This window comes from Sarcophilus harrisii, chromosome 1 (genome assembly GCF_902635505.1).
Source record: "Sarcophilus harrisii chromosome 1, mSarHar1.11, whole genome shotgun sequence".
In the NCBI taxonomy this organism is placed as follows: Eukaryota; Metazoa; Chordata; class Mammalia; order Dasyuromorphia; family Dasyuridae; genus Sarcophilus; species Sarcophilus harrisii.
Window position 1 is genome coordinate 366166071 of NC_045426.1, and position 20251 is coordinate 366186321.

The 20251-nt window shown below is 38.7% G+C and overlaps 1 protein-coding gene across 5 annotated transcripts in view; it reads left to right on the forward strand.

Moving 5' to 3' along the window:
- The window catches only part of ST8SIA5 (ST8 alpha-N-acetyl-neuraminide alpha-2,8-sialyltransferase 5), a 110042-nt gene that overhangs the window by 37654 nt on the left and 52137 nt on the right, over positions 1–20251 (forward strand). Inside the window, exon 1 of one of the 5 annotated variants that reach the window (XM_031945991.1) lies at positions 1178–1343. The exons of the other annotated variants lie outside the window; for them this stretch is intronic. Coding sequence (XP_031801851.1) covers positions 1297–1343 — 47 coding nt within the window. The 5' untranslated portion in view covers positions 1178–1296. Of the gene's footprint in view, positions 1–1177; positions 1344–20251 lie in introns of those variants that run through there. 5 annotated transcript variants of the gene reach the window in all.

Genomic DNA, 20251 nt, shown 5'->3' on the forward strand with positions numbered 1-20251 from the left:
GGTAGAGGTAGCTGGCTGGGAGAGTTGCTATATAAGGCAACCAAGAGCTGAAGTGGGAATCTTGGTGGAAAGGATTAAGGGAAGTAGAAAGCTGTGAAGGGTTGAAATGTCATTTCTCCTTGTGCATGGCTCTCCCGGGGTTGTAGTGAAGCTCAACAAGTGGGAAAGATTTCACAAACCTTAAAGCACTATCTATCAAGATGTTAATGAATTTAGATTGTAAAGTCTTTTCTCTGCTAAAAGCAAAACTAAAAGCCCCCAAGTTCTGTGCCTTTTCCACAGGCTTCAAAGCTTTTCTCATGAAGTTTGATTATTCCCTGGGTATGGAATATCCTCCACCTTCCTCTTTATCTATTGAATTCCTGCCCATATTTTAAACTCAGTTTGAGAATGCTGCTTCTTCCATGAAGTCTTCTCTGATTTCCCTTCTATTGTTATGACCTACCACCTCATGCTTCACATAGCTCTTTGTTTTTCCCCCTGAAGAATAGACCAAAGTTTTCTGTGCTTATGTCTTATTCCTCTCCCTGAAGAAAAGGAGCCCAATCTTGTGCAAACTTTCTATTTTCCCTGTAATGCTCTGAACACAGGTGTTTATTAAATATTTCAGTTGAACCTGTGAGGCTCAAATGGTACAATGCATGTAAAGTATTTTGGCAAAATTTGAAGTGCTATAAAAACATCAGCTCATCATCTTCTGATTTTTGAATTGGAGACCCATCCAAGCTGAGGGTGGGCTATCTGGGACCAGCTCATAATTTGGGTGCTGAGAAGGTGAAGGAAGCTTCGGAGGTGGGAGGCTGTGAGAGGAACTGAGAATGGGAAAGTAAGAAGGATTATTGATCCAGGAGTGAGAGAAGCAGAAGCCCTGTCTCCAGCTGGAAGAATTCTCTCCCAGAGCAGGGGATGGAGCTGAAGTGCTTAGCACCTAGTACTTCCACTTGCCCCACACTGCTTCTAAGCAGTCATGGATGGAGCCATGGATGGAGATGCATGAGTCTAGGAGCTACTATTGCTCATATTTAGCAGGTCACTTTGCCCAGGATGCCAACTGAAAGGTGCTGGGGAGACCCTTCTGCCTGAAATTCTCTTTCCTTTCTTAGGCCTGGCACTGGTAACTTATCATAAGATAAGAATCATTAGAGATTCATTCTTTTAAATTAAACATGACCTTCTTTCTGCCTTCCCTTTGAAAAGGCTGCTACTGCTCTGAAAGAAGTTTATCAGGTGCTTTTCTCCCTGACAGGAGAGCCCTGGATGCCAGCCAGAAACAATTACATCAGTGAGTGAGAGAATATGTGTGTGAGATGCAGTCCTCAAAGGGGGAAACAGGATACAAAAAGGTGAGGCTGCATGCACTTGAGGCAAATGTCACCAATTACACAATTTTTTCTTGATTAACTGACTAATCCTTTGGGTTGGGTGATTGGTAGGGGAAGACACGATAAGAGTAAAAGGAAAGAAAACACAGAGACAGATTGAAAGACAAGAGAGAGACAGACAGAGTCAGATACACAGATAGACGAGAGAGAGAGAGAGAGACAGAGAGAGAGAGAGAGAGAGAGAGAGAGAGAGAGAGAGAGAAGAGAGCGACAAAGACAGTTAGACACATAGATACACCCAGAGACAGACAGAGAAACAGAGATAGGGAGAGATGCCAGAGAAAGATATATATAGAGATAGAGAAATAACAGAGAGACAGAGACAAATGCCAGAGAAAGAGACACACACAGAGACAGAGATGAGAAAGAGAAAGACAGAGAGACAGACATAGATATGAGAGAGACAAAGAGAGACAGATAGAGATGAGAAAGACAGAGAGACAGACACAGAAATAGAAACAAGAGAGAGCCAGAGACACCCAGAGCCAAAGACACAGAGCCAGAGACACACAGACACACAGAGCCAGAGAGAAATGAGAAAGACAGAGACAGAGAGAGATGAGAAAGACAGAAACATACATCCAGAGAGATGGAGAAAGATGAGACAGAGACATACACCCAGAGATAGAGAGAGATGAGAAAGACAGAGACATATACCCAGAGAGATAGAGATGAGACAGAGACATACACCCAGAGAGATAGAGAGAAATGAGAAATACAGAGACATACACTCAGAGAAATAGATGGGAAAGACAGAGACATACACCCAGAGTGATAGAGATGAGACAGAGACATATACCCAGAGAGAAAGAGAGAGATGAGAAAGAGACAAAAAAGAGAAAAAAAATCAGACTGAGGGGAGGGAGGGAAGGAGAGAAGGAATTTTCTTCTCAGACAGTTTCCCTGTTTCCAGGACTCCCTCCCCCCCCCCCCCCCCCCCCCCCCCCCCCCCACCTCTGCAGGGCTGCCTGAGGAGGAGGAAGTAGGGCTCCTAGAATTAACCCAGCATTGCTTGGCTGCCTTTTCTCACTGCAGCATAGACTGACATCAAATCCTTTAGCATGGGGCATCCAAGGGGACAGTGACCTACATCTCTATAGCTGGGGTAAGGGGAAGGGATTGGTGGTATCTGAAAAGAGACTTTTAGGAATCCAATGCTGATCTGCAACCGAGTTCCTTATATTATATTCTTCATTCCTCTCTCCTAACTTACCCCTCCCCATATTCTTTGCCTTTTAAAATGCTACCAATCTTTCAAGGCCTTTATACAAGTCCCAGCTCTTACATAAAGTCTTCTTCAGCACTCATTATCCCCTTATCTCACTTCCATCTCCCACCCCCCATTTTCTGGGCCATAATAATTCCTGTACCACACTTTATGGCTTCTCAGTTCGTAGGCATTTAGGATTGCAAGAGACTTGATTATATTTAATTTGGCATTTATTAGATTGTATTGTATTGTTCTCTAATTGTTTCAAGGCAGTGTATAATTAAGTGCTGAATTATGCAGTAGAAACTTTAAGTGCTGGAGGAGTTCAGAGGAGAGGGAGAGCCAGAAGGGCTGGGGCCCTCAAAGGAACACTTTTGGGGAAAGAATTGGAACTGGGGCTAAACTTTGAAAGATGGGTAAGATTTGGAGAAGCTGGGAGGAGAAAGGAAGACATGTCAGGCTGCCTGATATTTGGGTTGGATAATATCTCAAGAACTCTGCAGGCAGAGTTACTTGCTCTGGAGAGAATATATCTGATTCCTAACTGGCTTTGGTTTCCTTTGACCTTACCAAAGGGGGTCCACCTGTCATCTACCACGTGTTCCTCGATCTTCACTGCTGGGGCATGATAGAAAGGCATTCTAGATTTGAAAAGCAGTTAGTGTAGTGGATGGAAAGTTGACCTTGTAGCTAAGAAAATCTGGTTACTAACTCTGTTGCAGAGCTGCAGTGTGATACTGGGTAAATGTCTTAATCTCTCAGTGCTCTAGCCTAAAGGTATCAAGCCAGAAGTTCACAACACTTCTGATGCTATGGTACCAGAATGAAACGTTATTGGGAAATATTTAGTAAAATAAATAAATAGTAAAACATATGTAATATCATATTTTTAAACTGTCAATATGTTGCCTGCTGGGGCCCTATGTATGGGATTGTTTAATTGTTTTCAGTGTTGGTCTCTTTGACCTCCCTGGGGTTTTCTTGGCAGAGATACTGGAATAGTTTACTATTTTCATCTCCAGCTCATTTTATAGATGAGCAAACTGAGACAAACTGAGTTGAGTGACTTACTCAAGATGATATAGCTAATAGGTGTCTGAGGCTATATTTGAACTCGCAAAGATGAGTCTTCCTGATTCCAGACCCTGTTCTCTATTTATTGCACCACCCAGCTGTCTTATGTACAAATTAGTGACTTCTGTTTATATTTGAGTTCAATCACCTGACTCTAGGCAATTATCTAATACTATAAATTGCAAAGTAGATGCTTCTCTGCATTGCTGAGGGAAATTTTCTTATCAAAGTGTTTTCCATATTGATGAAATTATATTTTCAAAGTCCCTCTAACACTTGTCTGTTGGGAAGAGCTCTGACCCTAGTCAGGAAATCTTGAGTTAAAATCCAGTCTCAGATGCTTCCTAGATGTGTGACCCTGGACAAATCACTTAACCCTGTTTGCATCAGTTTCCTCATCTATAAAATAAACCGGAGAAGTGAATGGCAAATCACTCCAGTCAGAGTCTTTGCCAAGAAAACCCCAAAAGGTGATGAGTCAGACATGATTGAAAAGACTGAACAGCCATATTTCTGAAATAGAGCAGGTCTAGTCTTTGCTTCCATTCTAGAATTACTTGAAGGAAACATATTTTTTTCCTTCTCTCTCATCTGTCATCATTTCCCTTTTCCATCTTTTTTTCTCTTTGGTCAGAATCGCCTTCTTCCAAGGTAATGAGAGCTCTCCTATTCTTTCTCATCACTGGAATACAATTCATCTGATAAACTCATTTACACAGAAGCTGTCCTCAGAAATTCATAGAATATTTGTGGTAGAGGGACTTAAAAGATGATGCCATGGTAGATAGAGGGCTAGACTGGGAGTCGGGCACTCGGTTAAAATTCTTTTGCTGATACTTATTGGATATGTGACCATATAATCTCTCTGAGTCTAACTTCTGTTATGGGCCAGAACTCTTTATTTATTTATTTTTTCCATACCTTTTTATTTACAAGTTATATGTATGGGTAATTTTACAGCATTGACAATTGCCAAACCTTTTGTTCCAATTTTTCGCCTCCTTCCCCCACCCCCTCCCCTAGATGGCAGAATGACCAGTAGATGTTAAATATATTAAAGTATAAATTAGATACACAATAAGTATACATGACCAAACCGTTATTTTGCTATACAAAAAGAATCGGATTCTGAAATATTGTACAATTAGCCTGTGAAGGAAATCAAAAATGCAGGCAGGCAAAAATATAGGGATTGGGAATTCAATGTAATGGTTCTTAATCATCTCCCAGAGTTCTTTTGCTGGGCATACTGGTTCAGTTCATTACTGCTCCATTGGAACTGATTTGGTTCATCTCATTGCTGAAGTTGGCCAGGTCCATCAGACTTGATCATCATATAGTATTGTTGTTGAAGTATATAAAATGATCTCCTGGCCCTGCTTGTTTCACTCAGCACCAATTTGTGTAAGTCTCTCCAGGCCTTTCTGAAATCATCCTGTTGGTCATTTCTTACAGAACAATAATATTCCATAATATTCATATACCACAATTTATTCAGCCATTCTCCAACTGATGGGCATCTATTTAGTTTCCAGTTTCTGGGCCAGAACTCTTGTACTTAAAACAAGGATTCTTACAAGTTAAATCAGTGGAATTGATGAGACAATGGTTATCTAGTTTAGCATGGTGAGTAATAGTTCTCTAAATTCAGTATGATTGATTTAATCTTACAACAAATAACGGTTTCCTAGTGATATAATGATTGGTTTATACTCAGTATATTGTAAATGATCTAATTATAATAGAGCATACAACTGGGACAAACTCAGCCAGGGTGGGACTGAGAGATAGAATCATTCCATCGTCCACCTTTGGAGTGGCTGGAGGCTGAAGCACAAGCTCTCAGACTCGGAGAGATTCACTCCATCTCACACCACAATGGTGGCTGGCCTGTCCTCCTGCTCCCCCGACGGGGATCAAGGCTGAAAGGCTCTCCAGAAAGCTGCCCAGCCCCAGGTGAGGAGACAATAAAGAATTTGGACTTTATCACCTGGCTATTCTTGTGGTGATTACTCTACTGAAAGGAAGGCTGCTCCAAGACCTCCAAAAAACCAAAAAGAACCTTACAGACTTCCTTCTTCTGTAAAAGGGAAATCATAATTGCAATTCTTGTCTGACAGAGTGGTAGTAAAAGCTCAGATAAAATAACATGTATAAAGTATTTTTAAAAATCTTAATGCTATATAAGTATCAGTTTTATTATTACAAATGTCAGAATCATCATGATCTAGCCAAAACTCTCATGTATAGAGGAAGAAATGTCTCCAAGTAGTGCTGGATAGTAATGTCAGAGCTGGGGTTCTAATACTGGAATTTTAGCTTCAAGTGCAGCACTTATTCTACTACTTAGTGGCTTGACATCACTCCAGCGGGGGACTAGAAAGGGCTTAACCCAAAAGAGAGGCTTTCTGATGGTGGTATTTCAGGCATTGGAAAAATTCTTGGGTCAAAGCTATTTGAACTAACTGAGAGAAGGGGAAAGATATTCATGACTGGGGAAATGTGTGAGTGACTATGGTCATTGGAATGTAGATTTAGAGTTGAAAGAGATCTTAAAGATGATTGTATCTAATGCCAGTCTTTTACCAAAGAGGAAAAAAATGGCCCAGAGAGGTAATATCTCTCCTAGGGTCATACATGTAGTATCTAAGGCAAGGTTGGAGCCCAGGTCCATTTGAACTCCAAATCTAGTGCTCTACATATTATATCATGATACCTTTCATTACATCCTTGAATTATGGACCACAGGCTTACTTCTTTTGAGTCTCACTAGTCAATATTCACATCTGTAAAAAAGATTACAAAGTTGGGAAGAGTCACTGGGCTCCATCCAGTTGGATAGAATGTAAAAATTTTGACTGGCTAAGCTGTTCTTGGCAACAGGCTCTGGGTAAATTGGGAAGAGTTAGCCATTCACCTTTATGAATAAAATCTGAAAGTGCTATTGAAAGATTTTTTTTGGAGGGGGGGAGAGGAGGAGTGGTAAAAGTGAGAATTTAGTCTTGGAGTGAGATAGGCAGGAAGAAATAGCCCCATGAAAAGGAAGAAGCAACACCTGATTGCCTTGGTGCTGGATCTACAATGCTGGATCTACAATGAGGATGAGTCATCTTCTTGAGTAAAACTCTGGCCTGAGATGTTACTAGTTGTGTGCCTAAGTGACCCTAAGCAAGTCACTTAACTTGATTTACCTCAGTTTCCTCACCTATAAAATGGACTGGAGAAGGAAATGGCAAACCATTCCAGTATCTTTGCCAAGAAAACCCAAATGGGATCTTGAAGAGTTAGACATGACTGAAATGATTGAACAACAACAAAAAGATACGAGACCAGAAGACAATACTTTGTGTACACAGATAACTAATAATACAAAGAAGTCCAATTATAGCCAAGTCATAATGGGAGTTGAGAAAAGGTAAAGATCATGGCAGGCTTAGGTAATCAGGGAAGGCTTCATAGTGAAAGTGATAAACTAGAATTGAAGGTTGGAAAGGGGCATTGAAAAAGATGGGAAGAAGGCATTCTCAACAGGTGGGAGAACATGAACAAATTCATTGAGACAAGAAAGTTCTAGGCCTCTTTGGGATGTAGAATAACCTAATGGAATAGAAGAGCAATGGGAAATTAGACTGGAAAGATAGGTTTGAACCAGATTCTAAGGTATCTTAAATGGCAGATGGAGCTGGGCTTTCTGTTATAGGCAGTGAGCCCATTGAATGACTTTTGGTGATTACACATCTTGTGTTATTCCTCATTTGTGTTTATGATCAGAAATTTGTTGAATTGGATTAATTCTGTTGTTATATTTTCCATGAAATCTATAAGGATTTTGAGACAGTTTATTGTAAACAGCTTGTGGCATGGCATTTTGTTTTATTAAATATTATGCTTTTTCTTAACCAACAAACAATAAATACAAAGAACTCTTATGTCCTTCATATTTCCTTTAGTTAATTGTGAAACGATAAAGATATGGCTCATTGTTGAGTATCACTTGTGAAAGCCTCTGTTTGTTCTGGGAAAATTCTCTGAGCAAAGCAGAAATGCCATTCTCATTTTTGTTGATGTTTTGTAAATGAATTAGTTTTCTTCTGAAATAAGCCTCATCTCCCTATCCTACCCCATCAATTCCAGAGACTGCCTCTAAAAGAGAAAGAAAGGGAGCTCCATCTCCAATTTTCTTTTCTTTCTATTCCCCAACAAAACCTTGGTCCTCTCTTTAGTTTATATACTTTGGTTAAGTCCTCACTGCCTAAGTGATTGATGACAGGTAGACTTCAGTGATTGCAAATTGTAGCTCAGTAACTGGTCCTGGAAATGTCTCAAGTTTTTATTTATTTGCTTTCTCCACTGCTGGGGAGTCAACCATGGCTAGTTGAGAAGGTTGCCTCTATTAGTCTTAGAAACAGGCAGGAAGATGCTGGAGGCCCAAAGAAGACATGTGAAGTGCCTTCTTAAGACCACACTGAAGTGACATCAGTGGTAGATACAGGCTGAGCAAACAGGTCTCTAAGGCTCTCTGCTTTCTTGATCTTCCTCTTCTGTCTTGCTTGTCTGGAGCACATTTATCATGTAGTATTGTAGCTCTTGGTGTCAGTGTTCCCTTCCGCCATCAAACTATATGTTCCCTGAAGGCAGGGACCATGGTTTTTTTAGTTAAATTTTGCATCTATCCTAGACCCTAGTACAATCCAATTGTTGTTAAATAAATGTTTATTGTATTGTGCATTTTATTTCTAGGGTATTGTTTACAGCCACAGCCAGGTAGTTGTAATGATGTTGTGGCTGTTTATTCACTCATTTCCAGCCATATCTGACTTTTTGTGATCCCATTTGGGGTTTTCTTGGCATAAATGCTTCATTTCCTTCTCTTACCCATTTTACAGATGAGGAACTGAGGCAAGCAGAGGTTAAGTGACTTGATCTGATATCCTATTCACTATACCATGAGCAGTTGAGGTCACATCCAGCCTTAGATGCTCAATAATTGTGTGACCCTGGTTGCTTAACTTGCCTGCCTCAGTTTCCCCAACTGTAAAATGGGAATAATAATAATACTTCCCAAGGTTGTTGTGAGGATCAAATGAGGTAATATTTATAAAGTGTTTAGTCCAGTTACTGGCATACAACAAATGCTCAATAAATGCTTGCTTCTTTTTCCTCCTTAATATTTCATGTTGTGTTGATTGTAAGCTCCTTGTGAATTAAGAATGATGTCTCATTCATGTGAGAGGCATAGGAACTTGAACCACCAGTCTCTCTGTAGATAATTGTTGAATGGATGTTTAACCCAAATATATGATCCAAATGACAAAACAGCAATAACTCTTTCAACAGCAGGAGAGAGGATACACACGGTAAGGTAACATGGGTAGCTGGGAAATATTACAGAGAGACACATGTGGCCAGGATATAGCTGAGATTGGGGCCACTTATTCCTCTGAACTTGTAAAACCAGTGATGTCCTTTGATAGGTGAGATAGTGGAGGTTTGGGGAAATTCCACCTTACCCTATCCAATCAGAAAGCCAAGTTATGATATTGACCCTCACCACTACCTCTCAGATTAAATTTCCTCTAAGTCTGTCCATGATCTATACCATCTTTGCTGAATCCTTTTTGGAATAGCTTGCCAGGAAATTCTGTCTTGTGGTATCTTTCCTCTCACTGACTCCCCTCATGCCTTGTGGTGTCTTTTTTCCTGTTACTGACTCTCTTATGGGACTAAACCCTGCGAATTTAGCCTGCTAGTCAATGGCGTATTCCCATCTCATAGCATATTTCCTTTGTCCTAGTTAATTGTGAGTTGTACCAGGGAACTTGTCTTTTCCATTGTTCCATTGTTAATTGTTAAAACCCCTTTCCTTGCTAACTATATGCTCTCCTGATACTATTTCATATTTGCCACTCCTTGTGTCTATTTTACCTCTTCATTTTGTCTGTAACTTCTTGTAAAAAAAAAAAAAGGTACCATTTGGCAAAGAGAACACCATTGTGAATTCATCATGTGTGCCTTCTCCTTGTGCCTCCTATTTGAACTGGGGATTGCTATCCTGATTCCATCATTTGGTGCCAAACTTCATCAGCTGGTTGTTGTCTTCTCCATTAAATTGGGAGTTTCTTGAACTTTTGCTCCTATTGCTTCTTTTTTGTTATCTGTTATCTATTCCTATCTATTTGCCATCTATTTTTGGGTATCTTTTATATCTTTGTCTTTTATATCTTTTTATATCTCCAGAGCTGAGAACAGTGTCTGGCACATAATAGGGATATAATGAATTTTTATTGATTAGTTGGTTTTCTGGGCTGTGGTTACTACACAGCCTCTTCAACCAGAAGAGAGAAAGAGGGCCTAGCTTTTTTTTTCTTTTAATGTAAATAGTATATACTTTTAAAAATTGCTTGTAAATATTTTTCAACATTCATTTTTTATACGATTTTAAGTTAAGTTCCAAATTTTCTTTCTCCTTCCCCTCTCCCTGTCCAAGAAGCAAGCAATCATATTAAACCTATTTCCACATTCGTCATATTGTAAAAGAAGAAACAGAACAAAAAGGAAAATGTATCTGTTTCTGTGTATATATATATATATATATAAAGTGAAAATAGTATGCTTCAATCTGCATTCAAACTTTATCAGTTCTATCTCTAGATGTGGATTGAATTTTTCCACCATAATTGTTCGATCATTCATTCATAGTCGATCATCACACAATACTGCTGTTACTATGTACAATATTTTCCTGGTTCTGCTCACTTTACTCAGCATCAGTTCATGTAAGTCTTTCTAGGTTTTTCTGAAATCTTCCTGCTTGTTATTTCTTGGATACTATAAAATAGTATTTTATTACATTCATATAACATAACTGATGGTATTCCCTCAATTCTTTGCCACCACAAAAAGAGCTGCTATAAAGATTTTTGCTTAAATGGGTCCTTTTCCTTTTTTATAATCTTTTTGGGATGCAAATCTAATACTAATATAGATGGAGCAAAAGATAAGTGTAGTTTTAGAGCTCATTGAGTATAGTTCCAAATTGTTCTCTAGAATGTTTGGATAAGTTCACAAGTTTACCAACAATACATTAGGGCCCCAATTTTCCCATATCCCCTCCAATATTTATCTTTATCTTTTTCTGTCATTTTAATCAATCTGAGAAATGTGAGGTGGTACCTCAGATTTGTTGTAATTTGCATTCTCTCTAATCGATAGTAATTCAGACCCTTTTTTCATGTGATTATACATAGCTTTAATTTCTTTATCTGAAAACTTCCTGTTCATATCTTTTGACCATTTATCAATTGGAGAATGACTTATATTCTTATAAATTAGACTTAGTTTTCTATATAGTTGAGAAATGAGGCCATTATCAGAAAACACTGGCTATAAAAATTGTTTCGTAGTTTTCTGCTTTCCATCTAATTTTGGTTGTTGAGGGCTTAGCATTTGTATTCATATCTTCAAGGTTATTATAGCTACATGTAACTAGGCAGGCAGTGAAAGCTTTTAAAATTATATTAGGTTTATCTTTTGAGCTTTTTTTCTCCCCCTCCTGCCATAGTTAAGAAAAATATCCTTAAATTAAATTTTTTTTAACAGTGTCTGAAATTCATTTTAATCCTTATTCTATCCTTGTGTTGCTGTACTAGTCTTCTTCCTCTTCTACTCCTTCAGGGGAATTCACTTGGCTAAACTGCTAGGCAATTGGGTCAAGGTGGAGTGAGCAGAATCACCTAATACTCTTTGTGCCTGATACAATGCCCTTGGTTATTACCCAAATTAACTGAACCAGACTGAAAAAGATTGGTGAAATTGATAACTTCTGTCCTACTTCCCACTAGCAATGAAAATCACTAACTCTTTGTTCTACTATCTTTTATGTTTTTTAAACATGTAAAGCACTCATTATTTAAAAAAATTCTCCTAAGAACTGTGTGAGGCTAGTAAGGAAGGGATTATTATCCCGATTTTGCTGATGAAGAAAACTGGGACATTGAGCAGCTTGGAATCATTGAAAAAGCTGCACATTGCTGCAAAGGACTAACTCTTCAACATCAAAATTCTCTCTGTGATGCTCTGGGGCTGCAATTTTGGAACACTGTAGTCTTAGAAGAATCAAAATTGCAGGTGACTCAAAAGGCAATGGAAAAACACATGGTGGGTGTAAGCAGAATCCAGTATATTTACCAAGGATGACGCACATTTGAAAAATGATACAAATGACATCATCAAGGACACATCTTCGTGATTAGAAGGTGGGTTGGTCATTTAGCAAGAGCAAATGGCAGTGAATACTGCACTGTTATCCATATAACAAAAAGCAAATAACAAAAATAACAAAAAACAAAATAAAGCAAAGCAGAGGAAAGTCTACAGGTTGGGAGACCTTTCCTATTGAAAGGAAAATTCTTCACTTAGGCTTTCACTTTGATTAAGAAGGCAAAACTCAGAACAAAGAAAATTAAAAGGATTTTATTATAATTATCTGAAGGCAACAATACATTGGCAGGCTATTCACTGAAGATCAGCAATGATTTTCAAGGTGGGGACAGTTTTGATAGGTATATTTTCATAGGTATTTAAGATAATTCGGATAAGTCCATCTCGGGCTCCTGAATCTCAGTTCCTTTCTTTCATAAGTAGCAAGAATGTAATGATTTTCAGACAGAGGTACATGACAAAGAGCAGGTGACACAAAAAGCTGAAAACCTGTTATCTTCTTTCCCACCAGAGCTTTTCCAACATTTTGATAAGCAGAGCTGGGAACAATGACTAACTGAGTCAGTGGAACTTTCAACAATAGAATATTTGTGTAAAGACATGGACAAGATGACTCAGAGAAAGTAAGAAAGGATTGTGTTCTGTACCGAAGCAGTCCCAGTCTGCATTGGCCAGAGCTCTGATAATCAACAAACATTTATTAGGTACCTTTTTTTTTGGGCCAGGCACTGTGCTAAGCAATGGGGATACAAAAAGAGGCAAAAGATAGTCCCTGTTCTCAAGGAGCTTACAATCTAATAGGAGAGGCAACATGCAAACAAATATAAACAAAGCAAGCTGGAAATATTTAATAGAGGGAAGGCACTAGAATTAAGAAGCACTGGGGAAGACTTCCTGGGAAAGATGAGATTTTAGTTGGAGCTTAAAGAAAACCAGGGTAGATAGGTGGTATAAGGAACAGAGTATAGTACCTAGAATCAGAAAGTTTCGTTTTTGTTGTTGTTCAGAGTCTGACTCTTCCTGACCCCATTTAGGTTTTTCTTGGCAGAGGATACTGGAGTGGTTTGCCATTTCCTGCTCCAGCTCATTTTACAGATGAGGAAATCGAGGTAAATAGTGTTAAGTGACTTGCCCAAGATCACATAGGGCAGATCACATTTTTATAACAGAGTACAATTAAAAAGGTGATTGTACATGAAACTGTAATTTTGGTATGCACAACTTGCTATTCCCTTCAAATATACAACAAAATTATCATGGAAATTTTTTCTTTTTTTTTTTTTTTCTTCTCTCTACTTGCCACCTATGCCCCCTTGATGACTCCCATTAGACACAAATAGGCATATATATATATACATATATATGTTAAAATTATTCTATACATACTTGTATTTATCAGTTCTTTCTCTGATGCAAATAGTATCTTTCTTCATATGTTATAGTTTTATAGTTATTTTGAGTATTTATAATAGATAAAATAACATTCATTCAAAGTTGTTCTTAAGACAGTATTGCTCTTACTGTATAGAGTATTCTCTTGTTTCTGCTCATTTTGATCTTCATTATTTCACATCTTTCCATTTTTTAAAAGATTATTGAACTCATTATTTCTTATAGCACAGTAGTATTCCATCACAATCATACAGCACAACTTGTTCAGTCGTTCCCCAGTTAATGGCATCCCTGCAGTTTCCAGTTCTTTGCCACCACAAAGAGAGCTGTTATAAACATTTTAGAATGTATACATTCTTTTTCTTTTTCTCTAATTATCTTTGGAAATAGACCAAGTAGTGCTATTAAGCTGCATCTTAAAAGGAAGAGAGAAACTCTACGAGGCAGAGAGATATGGAGGAAGTGCATTCCAGTCTTGGAGGGCAGCCAGTGCAAAGAGAGATGGAGTGACAGGCCTGAAGAATGCATCTCTCATGCAAGTAAATACATATAAAGAACCTAAAGCTTTCTCAAAGTCATATGGCTAGTTAGTGGGAAAGCCAGGACAAAAATATAGGTCTCTGAGTACCTAGTTCAGCTCTTTACATTACAACTGAAGAATACTTCCTCCAGCAATCTGTGTCCATCCTGGCTCTCCTTGATCTCTTCCTGGCTCCTCTGTTTCTTCCTCCCCTCCCTTCCCACCTCCCAGTTCATTGTTTTAAGCCAGTATCTCTCAGAGAAGAAGCACTGGGCCATTTGAATTGTCAGGGTACAATTTTCAAACTTGGATTTCTCTATACACTTTTGATGGGGAAACGTGATATCTTGAGACTGCAGCTGTTCTGATTCTAGAAATAGCTCTTAGCTTACAGAAACACTATTGCAGTTGGAATGATGGGGAGGGGTTGGAGAATGGATAGTTGCTGAGAAAAAACCTAAAAGAATGTTGATTTATTGGCTCTGGGAACCTCCCCCCACCCCTCGCCACACCAAGAAGTGTCTCTACCCAGTGCTAGAGTTGGGTGGAATCACCAAAGAAATGAGAAATGAGAATTGAGAAGTGTGACTGCTCCCCAGACAGGCAGCTTCTACCACCATGTCCTAGTGCTTTGAATAGGCTAACGGGAACATGGTTTCTTGGACTTCCACACTGCTACATTGGTGAGGTTTTAAAACCCCTCTATGATCAGGAGAGGGCTAATGCTTTTCAGCCTTCTCCATTAATTGAAAAATGCTTCTCTTTTGGGAACTATCGATAGCCCAGATGTAACTCTCATGTGTGGTTCCAAAAAACTATAATATGTGCAGCCGCAACATCCCAGGAAAACCCTCTCAACAAATGAGCTAAACCATTTTAAGGGTAACTCATAGGCTTCAAGCCTATTGGTGAGTTTGCCCTAAGCATGTGAAAATTATCCAGAGTGGCTGGGTGAGAACAATTTGTTCTGATGGACCATTAAGGGGGCTGAAGCAGGCATTGTTGAGCTTAGAGCTTGGTCAGGCACTGAAGGTGCCATGGGCATCCACTACATCCCAGGTCATTGCCATTTGCCTTTACTTTTGTCTTGCCACTGGACTTATGACTCTGGAAGAGAGAGCAGGGCTGATGACTGTGTAATTCTGTCTTATTTAAATCCAATTCACATGGGAATTAAGATATTATCACCCATGATGTCACTGGTCCTCCTAGAAAATAAAACACAAACAACAACGTAGCTCAGAGTACTGATGCCAGGATGTATCCAAAGGAAACCCTCTGCCAGGAAACCCACCTATTCCTATAGGCTTTGAGATGCATGGCTTTGTATAAGTGGCAAACTTTACTCCACAAATAGTGAAAAGAGCTTTGGCTTTTGATATCAATTACTTCTATTACTGTGTGAATGTGGGTAAGTCACTTAATCTCAGTGATCCTCATCTGTAAAAAGGGGATAATAACACCTATAGAGATTACCCTATGGAATTATTATGAAGAAAACACTTTGTAAACATTTTTATGAGAGTTAGATGAAACATATGCTATCAAATTTGTGTTTCATGTTGGCTAATATGTTGGATGATAGAATTGTGTTACAAAAAGATCTTATAGGATACAATGAGTGAAATTTAGTAAGATGAACTTTATCACAGATAAATGTAATATCCTGCACTTCAAAAGACTGATTTCATGAGTGTAGAATACGAAACACTATTAAGTGAAAATTTATTGTAAAAAGACCTGGACATTTTAGAGAATTGCAAGCTTGTTATGACACAGTAGTCAATTCTCCCCTCCCCACAATATCATCATTGCCTGCCTATGATGGCTTTTATATAAAGAATAGCACAAAAGCTATTATCCAGCAACAATATAATTGAAAAAAAAGTGACCTGGGGATAGCCCAAAGGAAGTATTAGTATTGCACCAGAACCCAAAGAATAGTATAAGACTCAGAGAAAAGTCTTAAGCACTTTGGGAAGTTCCTCAGTGAAGGAATGATGAAAAAAATGTGGAAGAGATTTATCTCTGGAAAGGATCTCAGTGGTCAGCAGCCTCTAATGGTGGAAGGAAAGCTCACACCAGTAAGATCACAGATCTACTTTTGTATTGATCTTAATCTGCATTAATAGAAGGCCCAAGAATGAGGGTGATGATAGTTCCATTCTGCCTCTGTCCTAGTCAGTGATCTGGAACATTTTGTTCAATTCTGGACACTTTCAGAATGTTGACCAGCTGGAGAGCATTTAAAGAGAAGATGACCTAGGTGGCAAGAGGACTGGAGCCATGTCATTGAAGGAATTGATCATGTTTATAACCAGGAGAAGAGAATGATCAATGATGAGGGGGAGCATGCTAGTTTTCTGTAAGGGGATCAAGGTATATTTGTAAGGGACTGGGAGATAGGAAAACAGGTTCAAGATCCCACTCTGATACTTCCTAGATATATAGTCTTAGTTTCTTTATCTGTATGAGAGGTGTGTATGGTTGGCATGGAAAGAGAGAATTTGAATAATTTAATTATATATATATATATATATATATATATATATAAAATTAAATAATTTTGAAGGAAGCTAGGAATGGGTCTCTTCTAGCTCTAACATTCTTGGATTCTTATTCTTGAATTGATTTGATGGGCTATTCTATGAAAGATGGATTCAACTTTTTCTTCTTGGCCCTCAAAAACAGAATTAGGAGTGGAGTGTACAAGGAAGAAGATCTAAGCTTGATTCAGGAAAAAAAAATCCCTAATAATTAGAGCTGCCCCAAGTAGAATAAGTTGCTTTGGGAGATTGTAAGTTCCCCTTTATTGGAAATCTTTCATTGGAAACTGGATGACCACACTTGAAAGTGTGTTCTAAAGAAATTTATCTATTTATCCATTTATCCATCCTCCCCCCTTCTCTTTTTCTTTTTTTCTTTCTATCTCTTTATCAGATCTCACAATCTCATCAAGGCTGGAAGTGTAATAACCACTCACAGCCCAAAACTCATCAGTGTAGAAGCTTTGACCTATTCTTTCTTCCCAGTCTGGGCTAGTTTGATTTGTCTCTCCTAAAAGTTATGTGTGCCTCTGATCCCTGGGGCATCCTATACTGATAACAGTCTATGTACTTACATCCTACCAGATGTAGTCTTTATGTAGCATCGAAATCTCAAACTCAAATGATAGGCCAACCTTTGTCTCTTCCAACAGCAGAGATGGCAGGTATGTATCACTCTGGCTGTCTGCAGAAGAAATTCCTATTCAGATACAATTGGATTAGATGGTCTTTGAGATTTTATGGTTTTCATAATTATAAAGTGTTATATAAATAAATAACTGCTATTAGATGAGTGATTATTCTTTCTCCTTTCCTCCCCCCCCCCACCCTTTTTTCATAAACATGAGCCTTGTGCCAGACACCTTTGTCCTGTACCAGTTGCTTTACATCTTTGAAATGAAATACAGGGGCTTGGGTATTTTAAATACAGTCTTACAATGCCTCCTTTCTGGGCTGTAAGTGGAGGTCAGAGGTTGGATCTGAAGACCAGAGCAGGATTTAATATCCCTTTCTTTTCTGCTCCCTCTTCCCAATAACTCTGGAGCCACACACCTGAGAAAGCAAAGGCTGAGACTGCAAGCTGTGTTCAGATCTGTTCTCAAATAGCAATGGGATGTACTCTAACTGTGATTTAAACCCTCTCCCCTGCTTTGCCATGGCAAGGATGTGCTGTGTCCTTTGTTCTGATTCTCTTTCTTCTCCTGTCCATGTAAAACAAATGTCTCTTCTTCATTTGCAAGTTAGGGAGCTACAGAAAGGAACCATTGAGCAGTCATGTTCTTCTGATCAGAACTTCCTGCAAAAGGGAGAGGCACCCTGTGGGGACATTCAAAGGGATATTTGGCCAGACTCAGGCTTGGAAAGTACATAGTGACCTCTTCAAAATAATGCTCACCCCTTGTCCCAGGTCTAGTTGTCTTTTAATCCTTTTCAAAATTATTTCCTAGTGTTTCTAGCTCATGTAATATGCTTGTGGACCTAGAATTCAATCTTCTCCATTCACCAAGAAGAACATGAAAAACAAACTAAGAAACCCAGTCTTAACTTTGTACAAAGTCCCTCTGTTCCTACTTCCCTATTGTAAAGTAAAGGCCCAACAGGACTCAGGGAAGGACTGTGGAAGTGATAGAGATATATTGGAAGAGGCTGTGTAGGAGACCCTAAGATGAAGATATCCCTTCAGGGAGGGATGCTGACAGAAGGGACAGTATGGGATTGTATTAATTGATTAATTGATGGTAGTGAGATGAGGAGAATTTAGGACTTGTTTAAAAAAGTTTTTTAGTGACAGAAAATGTGGGTTTGGATCTCAGTCATCCTGTATTTTACTAGACAATTTGCTTGGTCTCTGCAGAACACCCTCTCCTCATTTGCAAAGTGAGTGTGCATTAGTAAAGATTAGGAATTCTTAACTTGGATCTTTAGATATGCAGAGGGTCTGTGGATAGATTTCAGGAGGGTCTGTCAACTGGGATAGGGGAAAACATGTCTATTTCAGTGTAATTGGTTCCCTTTATAACCCTCTGTATTTTCTTTTATGCATTTAAAAATATTTTGAATAGGAGTACAATGCATAATCTTTACCAAAAAAGATGCATGACACAAAAAAGATTAAGAACCTGAGGACTAGATTATGTTCAAAGGCTCTTTTTTCTCTGGAATTCTTTGATTCTGTGAGATTCCAATTTAGGAGAATGAGTTCTTCCTTGAAACTTGAGGGAAGTGGGTCTAGGACAACCAACAGGAAGGATGTTAGGAGGAAACAAATGTAACTCATTAGGGGCAGAAATATGTTCTGAAAAGAGCTTAGATGGATTCCTGAGCCACAGATCCCCACTGGTTTATTAAAGGAAATCTTGAGATATGACTGTCACCTTTGTCTCCCTGTTTCACATAATGCATAATGCCATACACATGAAGCCAACCAATTAGCTCTTGTTGAGAGGCTGAAGAAGCAAATGGAATGAAGCTCCAGATTTTGTGGTACAGAAAATAAATTTTGTGGAAGAGCAGAGTAGAGAGATGTATGTGGGCTGGAGTAAAGAGATGTTGGCTGAGTGGATGGGGGCATGGCTCATAGAAAAAATAAGACATGAGCCAAAGGAGATTAGGAAGGAGAAAGAAGACTTGGGAGAAGTAGCAGTGCAGTGTTAGTATAAGGCAGAGGGATCATAGCATCTTAGATTTAGAGGTGGAAGAGTCCTTCAAAGTCATGTAGTTGAACCCTTTCATTTTATGAATGAACAAACTGAGGTCCTGAGACATAATGATTTGCCCAAGATTATACAAGGTCTCAGTGGTGATAGAGCTTTAAATCATGGTTCTATAGTTCTGGCAGCTGTTTGGCTATTAGGTCAGTTCAATTTTGTGAGGTTCAATATGCTCATCATTGAAATGGAGTTACTAGTTATGATCATAACCTCACAGGGGTATTGTGAGACTCAAAGAGATTACATGTGTAAGGGGGAAAGTGTGTTAAAGACTCTTAGGGCATAAAAGTATCTGATTATATACTGGGAGAGTTTAGCGTATCTCCTGGCTTGTGCCTTTGCCCAGAAAATGTTAAATTGCACGAACATGTTCCTTGCAAGACAATGGTAGAGGAAAAGAAAATTTTATTATAAGAAGAACACTATAAATTCTAAGACAGCATTGTGTGGCTGAAAGAAAATAATAAGACTCTGAGGAGCTGAGTTCAAATATTGAGTAACCTTGGATAAATCCTTTTAATTCTTGGACCTCATTTTTCTTATCTGTAAAATAAGGGGGTTGGCTTACATGCTTGCCTTCTCAAGGGGGTGGAGAAGGGACTGAAAGCAGTAGGAGAATTTGGAAACCAAAAATTTTAAAAAATAAATATTTAATATATGTATTTTAAAGATTACATAGGGCTTTCAATTCCAGGGAAGCAATTAGACTGCCACTCTTCCCCTTACTTGGCTCCTGATGCTTATTGATGGAGGACATGGATATAAAAATCATTCTTGGACCAGATGCTCTTGGCTCTGCCTCCAGGTCTATAGAGCTGGGAAGAATCAAGGAGGGATGAGATTTATTTAATGTCAGCAGGTATTTACACTCTTTACAATACAATAACCCTTAAAAATTGCCTGCCCTGCTACTATCACAGAGCCCTTTGTGATTTCCTTTGGCAGCTCTTGTCCTCTCAGTGGGAGAACTATGGCAAGGAACATGGGGCAGAGAAGATCTCCAGAAACTCAAAAACATTAGTTTGGGGAGGAAATTCAGTTCTATAGTATATTATAGTATATAGTATATAGTATAGTATTGAAGGAACTTTGCTCTGTGTTCACATCAGCGCTAAGTACTTAATAATATATGGAAAACATACTTTTCATACTTTTTTTATATCTATTACCTTATTGGATCTTTACAAATAACCCTA